The sequence below is a fragment of the Netta rufina genome (genome assembly GCF_964035555.1).
Source record: "Netta rufina genome assembly, chromosome: 8".
NCBI classification, from domain to species: Eukaryota; Metazoa; Chordata; class Aves; order Anseriformes; family Anatidae; genus Netta; species Netta rufina.
The window spans coordinates 17257015-17270637 of record NC_140131.1 but is presented as its reverse complement, the minus strand read 5'-3'; the positions used below and the strand labels follow the sequence as shown (position 1 = coordinate 17270637).

The window sequence follows — 13623 nt, the reverse complement described above, 5'->3', positions numbered from 1 at the left end:
AAAAGTTACTTCAAAACAAATCAAAAAAGCTTTTGCTCTCAAAACATTCTGTCAAGCAAATAATAATTCACTGAAGCTACGATAAACTTGGCAAGGGAGGATCAGTGCAAAACTGAGATTTATTACAATAATGACTTTTCTTTTTAAACGGTGCAACTGCATGGAAAAATTAAAATTTAATTCTACCAGTACTATTACCTTTATCTAATGCCTTAAGGCACCTAACGAGTAACAGTAGTTCTGTCCATTCTACATTAATTATAATTTCCAGTATCTAACAGAACAATACGGAAAATTCTAACATTGTCAAAAGTACATTTTTTTTTCTACCTAATTTTTCTGTCTAAAGACACTTGAAAGCCTCTGTGATACAGTGGGATTTGCAGAGGAATATTGCAGCTAAACCCCTGTAATCTGATGTCCTGATTCAGTTGCATAGTAACTCCTGAAAGGAGTATCTCCCTTTCTTAGGGATAGAACTCCCTTTCTTTCTTGGTTTTATCCTTTCAAAACATAAATATTCAGAGTTATATGAGGCATAAAAAAACACATGCAAAAAAATGTTCCATTCAAGTTATAGTGGCTGTACCATAGCATCATGCTATAATCCATTCCATCAAGTAATTTTTAGTAATTTTTAAGTAAAATTACAGCAATGAATTATAGTTGGAGGTACCATCTTAAATTCTTCTGAGAGTAAAAAACAAGAGAACTTGTCTGTTAGATACTTGGAATACTGTCTATATTCATGACTGTCTTCTGGTAGAGGCCACACGTAAGGTGTTCTTGGTTAAACCTTAACTTCTATCTCCCAAAACAGAACCCAATAGAATATTTCCTACCATGAAACTCACCCTAATATCATATGAAATTGTACTGTATCTTGCTTTTCTCCTCAGAGAAAAGCAAGATACAGTAGCTAGGGGGAAATTTCTTGGGAAATACAGTAGCTAGGGGGTAGATTGATATTCACACGGACGGAGGTAAGATTTTAATTGGATTTGGATTTTTGTAATACATCTGCAATTGAAACTGCATTATGTATAATGCCTGCAATAAACATGGTTTGCAAATTTAGCTACACAACTATTTCTTGAATATCCTTGGGTGAACTTAAAGGTCTACTTTGTTTGTTATGTATGCCCCACTTTTTGCATACTCACCATGAACATTTAGATCATATTTTCTGTCAGACAGCCCTGCCACATTGACAGCAACACAGACATAGCGGCCTGTGTCTGACACCTGGGCATTTCTCAGTTGAAGAAAGCGACCATTATGAAGTATTCCTATGTCCCTTCCACTGACCAGCGGATGGCCATCCTTCATCCATGTTACTGCTGGTTCTGGAATACCCTGAACCTTGCACTCCAAAGAAATTTCATTTCCCTGGGTGACAACAACCTCTGAAAGGTGGCTACCACTGTTGAATATAGTTGGGCGAACTACAAAAGAAAAAGAAACACAATTTACAAGTCAACTAGAAGCTACTTTTCAGAATATTCACCTGCTTCTGAAAAGAGCAGCAATCAAGCTTGTCGGATGAGCATTTTAATGAAGACAGTTACTGCAGGCCACTACTGCCAGCCCAGTTAGGGGCACTCCGCAATTCATAACATTTTCCACGGAGTTGAGAAGTGACAAATAACCTCTCTTTCCTGCAGCCCACAAAATAAAAGTGTTGTTAAAGTAACTTACAGGCGATTTTAAAAATAAAAACAGGAAAATAACTTGAAATTTTAAAAAAGACTGCTCAATATTCTGTCAATCCATCCATATTTTTTGAGATTATCTTCTTCATGGGATTGTTTAAAAATACCTCGCTTTATTTCTGACTGAAAGACAGAATTAGCAGTAAAACTGGAAGATCTAAGCTCAACTAGTTGTTATCACTAATACAGTGACAAGAAACAGTGCACTAAGTAAAGGGGGCTATATCCCTGTAATCATCTCTGGTCAAATGCATTTTAAACAGATTTCTTGGTCAAACTCCAAGTCCAAATCATAAAAATTATATTTACTTATCTCCTCTGAGTATCTTGCATTTGTTCCAGAGTAGACATTTTGCAGTTTAACATCACTATACAGATGACACTTTCATAATGCACCTTTTTCAGAACAGAATATTTAATGGTAACTTACTGTATACTTGCAAACTGTATTCTTTCTTTGCACTTCCAGCTACGTTTGAAGCAATACAAGTGTAAGATGCAGCATCAGACTTCTCAGCAATTGAAATCTGCAATTGCCTGCCTCCAGATAATATCCGTACTCTTCCTGAAAGGTCAGCCACAATTGGAGAGCCTGCAAGAGACATTCTTTCAGATAAAAACACAGAGAATAGTAATGAGCTTGCTCAGGTGGTGTAAAGTCCACTGGCTCATTTTAAAATTACAGAGCAGCACAATTGTCTATTTTAGAACTGCCATATCAGAGTTTCCCTGGACATCGGAAACCTTGTAGGTAAATTCTGAGGACTTCTCATATTAATTCCTGACTGCATGACACAGAGCAACCTGAGCTAAAGCACAGTAACTTTCGCCATGCTTACATACATCCAAAGTGTCTTGGACACTTCCACAAATTTAGTATCTTCAGTAAAACCTGACTTGTTGCACATATAGTATATGATTGTCTCAGCCAGCCCAGCCAGTACAGCACATCTTACACCTATGTGATGTAGTCTGCACTCCCAGACCATCTGCGTATTGTGTCACATGGCACATGTGAATACACTTCTGCTCAGCAGAAATGGTACAGTCGCAGCTCAGCAAAATGATGTGACATTCTCTGAGCAGAATTTTCAATCTTGGAGACCTAAGATTGGGCAACTATCATCACCTTTATAAACTGCAGGGAGATTTTGTGACAGCAAGAATACACCTCCCACTGATTATTCCTACAAGCTGAATTTCCATTTCTCAGTCACACATTTTAAATCCTCCCTCCGAAAATGTGCACTACATTTCAAAGGTGATGATTAATCTGGCTCCTGCATAACATTGAAAATTGCACTACTTTCTCACCGCCCTTCAAGAATTTCAAGCAGGTTCAAGTTTACTTTCTGCAATTTAAGCGTACATACTTCAGCACTGAAATACATTATTATAACATCTTATAGTGTCCCTTTTTTGGCTTCCAGTAGAGAGGGTTTAAAAAGAGCTTGATAAAATTAATTTTCTCTGAAAATTTTCAGCAGTAAAGAAAGTGTTTTGTAATTAAAATCTGCTCTTTCTACAAGTCATAATTAAAGTAGGCACACACTACACTGAAATGTACCTTCTGAAAAAAAAAAAAAAAGATAAATAAGATAAGATTGATTAATAACACAAAAATTACCATACTGGAAGAATTCATCATTTTACTTTGTCTATTATTCTGTCTTCAACAGTGCCCATGCTTAAAAGAAGGTAAAATACCTACTTTCATAAGAACACATTTGTCGATGATTACTTCAAACCCTAAAGCAAAAAGGTGCGAAGACTACTCTTAAATATTACGATGGGATGAGAGAAAGGTTCAGCAAGCCCCCAAAGCAACTGCTATGCTAGATGCATTTTCATCACTTGGCTGTGTGCTACAGCTGCAAAAATCAAAGTAAATTTTGAGGAGACATCTATGTTATGCAAGTGGATCACAAGGTAGAGACCCCCAACTCAGTCCCACAGTACAGCACTGTGACTCAGAGCCACGCCAGCTGGGATACATGAATAACTCTTGAAGCTGTCCCACTGCACTGTGCAACAAGTAAGTGTATTAAGAGGGTTTAAGTGCTTCACTAACATATATAAACTGTCCAGTTTTAAGTCAGCTCAGGAATCTCTGCACTGCACTGTGTTCCCTCCTCCCCTCCTCCCCCCAACACCTTTAGAAATAATGGCATCTAGGCTAAGCACATGTGAGTTAGAGAATGACATAATCTACTGCTGTAGTTTATTTTACTCAATATTGGGATTGTTTAGCTGGCTACATGTTTGTACTCCTCAGAACACACCACCTAAAATGTCCACAGGAAAAAAAAAAAAAAAAAAAAAAAAAAGGAAAAAAATGGCAAGTCAGAATTATCACATTTGCTTTACAAAAACAGTTTACAGAAATGGATGGTTACTCACCATTCTTTTTCCAGGTAAGACTAGGTGGTGGGATGCCACTAGACTCACATATCAGGCTTATCAGGCTCCCTTCAATTGCTGTCAGCTGAGAGATATCATCTGAGCCATAAATACTTGGTGACACTGAAAAGAAATACCAAATCAGTTCATCATTTGAAATAAAATGGTATCAGCCAACAGTATAACCAAACTGACCTTAAAACAAAACTGTCCCATTGTGCTCTGAAGAAATTACAAGGATCGCATTCTCTTCCTTGCCATGCAAACTAGACCCTGCCTGAATAGGGAATATACTTACGAACAACTGCATCTATCTTTCCAGCCTCTGAGGTCTGGTGTATGCATAGGCTCTACTTCTCACTGGCTTTTGAATAGACTTCCCAGTACAGAGCCATTTCTGTGAATTACGTAAACTGACTTTAAGAGGCTGCCCTGCTCATAGCCTTAGCTCATAAACCTAAATCATATGTCAGAAAATAACTTTTAAAATTCAGCCAGTTTCTCCCTTGAATTTATATGGCAATATACTGGCTGCCACATGCAACATGAAGGTCCCCAACCCTTCAACTGCCCTACTATTGCAGACTGCCAGTTTTGTTAAACAGCTCTGTGATTGTAAGCCAGTTGCAGACAAAAGGGACCACTGTTTTCAGTTTCATTCTCAAGGACTTTAGTCCAGTCATTAGGGAAGGGATAATTGCCTTCTTGAAATGGAGGAACCATTCTCTTTAGATGAAAATAGTGCAGGTAATACTTGAAAAGAGACCAAACAAAGCAGAGGAGAATGTAGGCTGACAATAGAGTAAAAGTTCGCTAGTGAACAACTTAACCAGTGCATTTAAAATGCACATGACAGTAGACAGCTTCTCCTTCTGACACTTTAGACTAACTTTTTTTTTTTAGCCACGACCAGATGTATGGGTTTCAGAATGACTGACTGCAAGCAAAGAGCTTTATTGTACTGGACTGGCTTCAACCTTTTATTTTGTCCTGCTTCAAGTCACAAAGTTTGTGCCATTCTCTGAGGAGGTACATCTTACATCTAACACATGGGCTGTTTCTTCTAGTTCTGGAACCAGAGTTAGCCCTCAGGATCTCATCAGTCCTCAGTAGGATACATTTCCTGGATTTAAAACTTAGAAATATGGCAGGCAGGACTTTTGGTCCCCAGGTGTAAACAAAGACTAATTCTAAACAGTTACCCACAGATGACTTTCACAGGCAACTTTTGGTTTCTATTAAGTTTAGTCCATCAAAGCTGCTAACTAGCAAAGAATTATCCCATCTCTCAAAACCCTACAGAAATGGTCTCACTGCACAAAAGAATAAACCCTATTCCCTCCTGCACTAAAGGTCCTTTGCAACAGTACAAATCTTACAAATCTGAGGAAGGAAGAGATCTGAGATGATGATGACAAGCTCAGTATATGGACATATACTTTAGCATGGAAATATCACATGGCCTTGTATGATACTATAATGTAAACCCCTTAATTTAAACACCAAATAAATAATGACTTTGTTCTGTACTAAGAATTTTAGTTTCATCATTACAAACCCTGTTAGATAATTCTAGCTTTGTGATTTAAAAGCAATAAATTAATTTGCAATAGTAAATAAGGTGTATTTCAACACCTTATATAGTGACAAAGTAATGGTGCAGGAAAAGCTAACCAAAATCAATGGTTTAAATAAATATCATATGCTACATTCATCATGTACTCATAGAAACATTGTACTAATGCTATTACTATGATTTAGATCTAGAAATTTTGCTGAGCAAACAAAGCTAGGTAAAATAGTTTGGTTTTCTTTTTAGATATGAATTTCCATGCTTCAGCATTTAGAAAAGTTGGAGGTTGGTAAGTTGCTCTGTATGAGTGCACAAACAGGAGCTGGATACAAAGCCATTTAGTTTCTGCTCTAAACTATCATCATGCGTGCAAACCCAATCTGACAAGGGCCTACAAAGTAGCTGGTATTAATTTAGAATCTAACCAAAGCAATTTGGAAAATGCATGCACTTTCTTTAAACTGTTAACTACAGCAAATATAATAATGTCACCCTGCACGAACCTCAGCTTTTATGTATTTATGAACTACAGAAAATTTCAGTGTCTCACATCATAACTCCACTCTGAGCTTCATTCCCATTCCTGGAATAAGCTTAAATCTTACCCCAAATATTAACATTATAGTTCTTTTCAGTTTTTCCAGCAACATTTGTCGCTTCACAAGTGTAACGGCCAGTATCCTGTACTTGAGCTCCTTCAATCTAGAAAGAAAATAAAAATCTGGGTTTTTTCTTTTTGCATTGTTGTACAGAGAAGTTACAGGGAGAGGTTGCTCAGTATTTTTGTGTTGCTATAGGTCACAGCCAACACGGGTTCACAAGGAGTAGGTCCTGTTTAACAAATTTAATTTCCTTTTATAAGATCACCCATCTGGTCAATCAAATAAAGCCAGCTGATGTAATCTTTTTGGGTTTCAGTAAAGCTTTCAATATGGTTTTCCATGGGATCCTACTGGACAGAATGTCCAGTATACAGCTACAAAAAAAAAACATCATGCAATGGGTGAACAGTTGGCTGATGGGCAGGGCTCAAACGGTTATGGTAAATGGGGTCACATCGGGCTGGTGGCCAGTCACCAGTGGGGTCCTCCACGGCTCTATTTTAGGGCCAGTTCTTTTCAATGTTTTCATAAATGATTTGGATGTAGTACTAGAAGGTGTTTTGAGTAAATTTGCTGATGATACTAAACTGGGAGGAGTTGTTGACGCTGTTGAGGGTGCAAAGGCCTTGCAGAGAGATCTGTACAGATTGGAGAGCTGGGCAATCACCAACTGCATGAAGTTTAATAAGAGCAAGTGCCGGGTCCTGCACCTGGGACGGGGCAACCTTGGCTATACGTACAGACTGGGGGACGAGACACTGGAGAGCAGCCCCACAGAGAGGGATCTGGGGGTTTTGGTGGATAACAAGCTGAACATGAGCCAGGAGTGTGCCCTGGCAGCCAGAAGGGCCAACCGTATCCTGGGGTGCATCAGCACAGTCGGTCGAGGGAAGTGATTGTCTTGCTCTGCTCTGTGCTGGTGCGGCTTCACCCCGAGCACTGTGTGCAGTTCTGGGCACCACAGCACAAAAAGGACATGAAACTGTTGGAGAGTGTCCAGAGGAGGGCTACAAAAATGGTGAAGGGCCTGGAGGGGAAGATGTATGAGGAACGAGTGAGGTCACTGGGCCTGTTCAGCCTGGAGAAGAGGAGGCTGAGGCATGACCTCATCATGGTCTACAGCTTCCTCATGAGGGGGAGTGCAGGGGCACGTATCGATCTCTTCTCTTTAGTGACCAGTGACAGGACCCACAGGAATGGAGTCAAGCTGTGACATGTAAGGTTCAGACTGGATATCAGGAAAAGTTTCTTCACTGAGAGGGTGCTCACACACTGGAACAGGCTCCCCAGGGACACAGTCACAGCACCAAGCCAGTCGGAGTTTAAGAAGGCTTTGGACTGTGCTCTCAGTCATATGGTCTGAATTTTTGGGTAGACCTGTGTGGTGCCAGGAGTTGCCCTCAATGATTCTTGTGGGTCCAACTCGGGGTATTCTATGATTCTAAGTTTTAATTTTTATGTTTACATCTGTCTCCCTAAATAACAGAGGAGCACTCCTGCAAAACCTCTATAGAAACATCTAGTTGTCTGTGATCTCTCAGTCCTTATCTACAGTTCTCTGTTGCACCAGAGGGCCTGATGCTACCCAGCCTCTAACACATATCTAGCACCATCATGATGGGGATACTCCCCAGGAAGCAATCACTGCTGAAGCCTGACCACCCAATTTACCTTCAGTACACTTCCATCTTCAGAGATGCTAAGACCTAGTTTCTTCAGCAAGGGTCGTCCATCTTTGAGCCATGTCAGCACAGGTGGGGGAACAGCATTGCTCTGGCAGAGCAGCTCCATTGTTTCGCCGATGAGTACAGAGACATTTTGTTCCTCTCCCATGATGTTTGGTGGAACTATAGCAATAAATCAAAACAAAGGACCTTTGAGCATTGCAGACTCCCCAGAGTAAGACATACTGTAGAGCTAACAAGTCTTCATTTAATGAAAACAAAGTGGCAGTTACTACCTTTTTGACATAGAACTTAAGTTTCCTTTAGATCTCAACAAGCACCAAAATAATTTTGTTACCAACAGAATATCCTCTACACAAGATACATGCTTGTAAAATATAAACTATGGAGAAATGGTGTAGGTAAGCTAAGACTTGCAGAAAAATATATTTAGAAGGGAAAATCGCCATATTATATTATATATATATTAGAGAGAGAGAGAGAAAGAGAGAAATACACACCTGCTAAAATCACACACACACAAATAATAGAGAGAGTTAATGAGCATAAAGGTTCACAAGATAATACTCAAACCAAGAAGGTTAAAATGTCTTAAAATGTTCCAAACAATGCCAGCATGCATAGTTGGCTCTAAGGAGAACTCTAAGAAGAATATTGTCCAAAGATGGCCAAATAAAGAAGACACAATGAGAATTTACATGTTTCCAGCCAAGTGAATGGGTTAAGAAATTAATCATCAGTGAGTCATAATTTATTATTACATTATTGTCTATTTGTTTTCTGTGCTGTCTGCTAGCTAATTATTGTGATTGTTGGCACTGAGCACTATATTTAAATTTGTGCAACAGTTGCAGTGGCAGCAAAAATTTTTATCACGTTTCCAAATTACAGGGTAGAAATATCAGCTTTTGGAACAAATGTTGCCCATGTAGAAGACAAAAACACTTCTGGACATTGAAATTGCAGCCCATTAGCTGTTCTCAAGTGGTATAAAGATTCAAGAAAGTGAATACTTTTCCCTCATTTTAAAAATTAGCTGTGTTTTCCAAAAAACAAAGCAACTGAGAAGCAATTGAGAACTAAACCCTGGAACGCATCATGTGAGTAATTTTCCATTGAGAAAGTATTCATGGCTGGAGTTGAAAAGAACTCCCTAAATCAAGGAGGAAATATTACTGAAATATTACTGACAAGATGAGGTTAAATTAAAAGATTAATGACTGAAAACTCTTTGTCGTCCATGGCTTTGTGTCAATATTCACAGCTCAACCAAATGTTCTTTGGTAACAGCGTGCTGCATCACCGCTCACAGATTTTCAGACTTCCCGGCAGCTTTGAGTCGTTGACAAAACATTGCCACAGCAAGAGTTTTAAAATGTTTCAGCCTGAGATACACACACACTCTTAGAAAATTGTGAGAGTGCAGTAGGCCATCATGCTATGAGTTGTTGCTGCTTACTAGCAGCTCACCACTGGAAGTTCCCTTTCCCAGATCAGAGCCAGTGGGACAGTATCTGGGAGTGCTCATAATAAATTTAGTACATCACTAACAGCAAACTAAGAGTAGAAGTGCTTTTACTGGGCTGCTCAAACATGATCCAGAACAGAACTCCTATTTGTGCTCTTAATGGCATGTATGTTCTTAAATCCTTACAGCAACCAATAGGGATTACCTTTGCTTTCTTGCAATTTAAAAATCTAAGGCACGCTCATTACAGACTCTTGACATTAAGACAACATTAGGTTTGCAATTTAAGATTTACAAAATCAAAACTTCTAGCAAGAATTAATTCATCTAGTTACATAGATCTGGTGAGATTTTTATACTCACAATGTACTAGAAACTGTTCAGTTCACCCAATAAAATGTTGACCAGGGCCAAATATAAAAGCCCTTATTGTCACATTTCCTTTACTTTTTATCTTTGCAATCCATTAGTCCAAAAATTGCATGTCTGATTGCCCAAAATACATGGGTATGAAGGAGGGAAGCAGTGGAACTGTCCATGAGAAATACTCTGGGCTTCAATTTGAACAAAAAAGATATTGAATTAATTAGCACACATGAGATTATAAAATGTCCCAAAGCAGTACTCAGTAAACCAGCAATACAGTTCTCAAGATGTCCTGAAAAATAACACTAACAATAAAGCTTTGTTTTTCTTGCACAGGAAGTACTCAGCAGAGCAGCTGATTTCACAGTTTGGAAATAATTTAGGGAAAAGTCTGGTCTCAGTGGATAAGAAATAGAGTAACTGAAAAAAAAATAAATCTGTTTATCTTACTTTCTTTGTAGAATTCACAAAGGCCTAGATTCTTTACAAGTGTTGTGGAACTGAAAATTGGAAGCTAATCCATTACTGCAGAAGGCAAATTTATTTTCCAAACATTTTTCCACCAATTACTTTTCCTCTCAGCTAAATGAATTGAAATGTATTCAAAAGGAAACTGAGTTTATAAAACACAGAAAGACAGATACTACATCATTTGTTTCTGAAGGAATAAGGTTTGAAATTAATCTTATTATGCTCATGGCAACTATACATTATCCAGGCTGTTCCAACTCCTAGACTGGCTTAGTGTACCACTCATTTCTAACCACCTCAGCTCCAAAAGCATTCCAAATTATTTTCCTCCTGTGGCTTCTTAATTAGACTACCCATATGAGGTTAAATCCCAAGAGTGATATTACTTTTTGGTGACAGCCTCACTCAAGACAGCCCTGCAGCTGAGCTCAACCCTGGCCAGCTTCTGTTACAACAGTAATTGCAAACACACACAACTTCTAACTCTTTTAATTTCATCTAGCTAAAAGGGACAGAGGTTCCAAAAAATAGAAGAGGAACAATAAGAAGATCCATGCTATTTCTGCAGTTATGTATACATATACACATGTCCTCAAACTGCAAAATGTACTTTAATATTCCTTGCTCTAGATTAAAATGTTCTAGCCCACTTTAAACTTGAACTTGCTGTGCCAGAATCCTGACTTTCTGAACTGCCTCTTGCAGATGAAAAAAGTAGCCATGACTCAAGTCACGAGTGAGTATCCTAACCACAATGCCTTTGCAAGTCTATTCTGAAAGCCAAACTTGAAAACAAATAACCAGACAAACTGTTCCTATTTGCCTAAGGAAACATCCAAACTTCTAACTCCTCTTGCAAGATTTTCCAGAGAGTCTGCTTACAGTTGCCGTTAAGCTAGAGACTGGCAGACCAAAAACAGTTTTCTCCCAGCTGATCTATTAAAAGCAAAAGAGAACCCACAAAGATTCTTTTATTCCAAAACCTTCTCTCCATATCTGGTACTGTAAGATTTCTAAAACAAGTGGTAGATCATTGTTCATCCTCACTCAGCTGTCCAGGGAAACTTGAGACTTACTACCATCAAGCTCCCTGGCTTCCCTCCTGGCAGTACTTTTTGCTCTTTGGTGTGTGTACATCACCAGTGATCTCTTAAGAACAAAATACAAAAAGGCATCTAAAATCAATCTCAAGAATAAGGAGGAAGCTGGAAATGTTACACAAAATGAGGAGGAAGAATGAATTTACATGAGTTCAGTCAAAGAGAATTCAAAATTAACTGCTTGACACAATTTGGAAAACTAGCAAAGCACAACAGCTAAAGAGTTACATGTCCTGCTTTTTGAAAGAGACAAAGTTGACTGGTTGGGTTCAATATAGCTCTCTACAGCATCATTATTAGCACTACAAAAGTCACCACCATTTTGGCAGGTGTAGTAAGGGCCTGAAAACAGAATGAAAACTTGAGATGCGTATGGCAAATTCACACCAACTCATTCTGGTAAAGACAACTGAGCTCTGGCCACAATAACATCTTTTGTCCATGTGATCTACATGTTATTCACACAAAGACAAATGTATTTTCTCCTAACATTTATAAATGAGCCTGTGTGTATGAAACATATAAATGCACTGCAACTATGTTTCTTCAAAAATACAAAAAAGAATACCCATACTTTAATACCTGACTGTATGCATATATAAACTTACATACAGGCACATACAAACACCTCCTAATCCCTTTGTCTTTCATTAAGAGTTGGAATGATTTTTCTTTATGGTTGTTAACCATCTGGGCCACATTGTGTTTAATTAAAGCTCCATAAGCAGTTTTCATTATTCAAAAAAAAAAAAAAAGTCAGAAAATCTCACCATAAACTCTGAGATCAATATCTCTTTGACTCTCGCCTGCAGCATTCACTGCAACACAAGTGTATTTTCCTGTGTCGCTGATCTGAGCACTGGTCAGTGCCAGGACTCGACCCCCAGACAGAACCTGCAATAGAAGCACACCACATTCAGTATACATGCCTCAAAGTAAAACAGAAGCAGAGAGAACCATTAGGTTTCATATCAAAACAAAATACTTGTTTTGCCATTGCTTCCCACAATCTATATTTTTACCTACACTCTTCCCTGCACTCCATTGTTCTTTTTTTTTTTTTTTTTTCACCAAGACATGCAAAAGCAAAAGTCTAACTTTACACAAGTCTTCATAAACTCCTGGCACTTAAAAGTCTTTGTAGGATCTGGACATTCCTCCCTCTCATTAGTTTCAAACATTGTCACATCTTCTGTCTGTGCCCCAAATGACCCACAGACTTACACAAATTTCCCCTCTCTCCTTTCAGATCATAAAACTGGCTTTAAAGGAGCAGTCATGCCTCCTCCTTTTAACTCAGAAGCATCTCCTTGCATCATAGTCTTCTTTTTTCCTCCCAAATTATTATTTTTTGTAATGAGATATTACCCAATCTTGGACTCTATGTATCTCTTCGGGATATAAATGAGGTCCAATTTACTCTTCTTGCCAGTAAGTAAAAAACTTGCCTATCCTTACTCAGTATGACATCATTTGAAAGAACCACCATGTTTCAACATATCCATAATGAGCACACTTCACACAATAATTACTGTAAACATGCCACAATATCCTAGAGCAAAAAGTCCTATACTCTCATTCCAAAACCTCCAAATTTTTAAGTTTCATTAAACTGCACAAGTTTTAAAGTCTCATACCAAAACAGGAAACAACACAGATGGCAGGATTTGAACCCAGTACCTGGAGTCCGTCGCTAAAGCTGGAAACAGGGCTACCATCTTTCAGCCACGTCAGAATAGGCGCGGGGATGCCTCTTGCTTCACACTCCATTCGCACTAGATTATTAACCACCACTGCCACCATGTCATTGCTGCCAGAGATTGATGGTGGGACTGGAAAAAGAAAATAAATCTGGAGCTGCTACGTAGGAGTATAAATCACAATGAAATTAAATGGGATGCTTACTTTTGGACATTGTTTCTCTTTCTGCAAGGCACTCTGTTGTTGGAAAGATTTCTAATGTTACCACTACTGTCATTTGTTTGCTCTCTGCCAAATCCTGCTCTTTATTGACCTAAAAAGTCAGATAATTTCAATGAAACTACTGTGAGCAACGGTAAGCATGATTGGGCCCACAGCCCAGAGGACAGCTGTGAAACCCGGGAACCAGAACATAAAACCTGAAAATATTCCTTCAAGACTTTTATAACATTCCCTTTAGACCTCGTGAAAGGCATTAACAGTGGTGGAGATTAAAGAGGGAAGTATATAAGATAAACTGCATAAAGCAAATACATGCACAGAGT

General features: G+C 38.6%; 1 protein-coding gene across 1 annotated transcript in view; it reads right to left on the bottom strand.

Annotated features, from left to right (window-relative positions):
- The window catches only part of HMCN1 (hemicentin 1), a gene marked incomplete at its 5' end in the record, with an annotated part of 190986 nt that overhangs the window by 70045 nt on the left and 107318 nt on the right, over positions 1 to 13623 (bottom strand). The window contains 7 exons of the mRNA XM_084291227.1: positions 1164 to 1445; positions 2143 to 2304; positions 4113 to 4235; positions 6291 to 6387; positions 7959 to 8134; positions 12148 to 12271; positions 13058 to 13209. Coding sequence (XP_084147353.1) covers positions 1164 to 1445; positions 2143 to 2304; positions 4113 to 4235; positions 6291 to 6387; positions 7959 to 8134; positions 12148 to 12271; positions 13058 to 13209 — 1116 coding nt within the window. The remainder of the gene's footprint in view (positions 1 to 1163; positions 1446 to 2142; positions 2305 to 4112; positions 4236 to 6290; positions 6388 to 7958; positions 8135 to 12147; positions 12272 to 13057; positions 13210 to 13623) is intronic.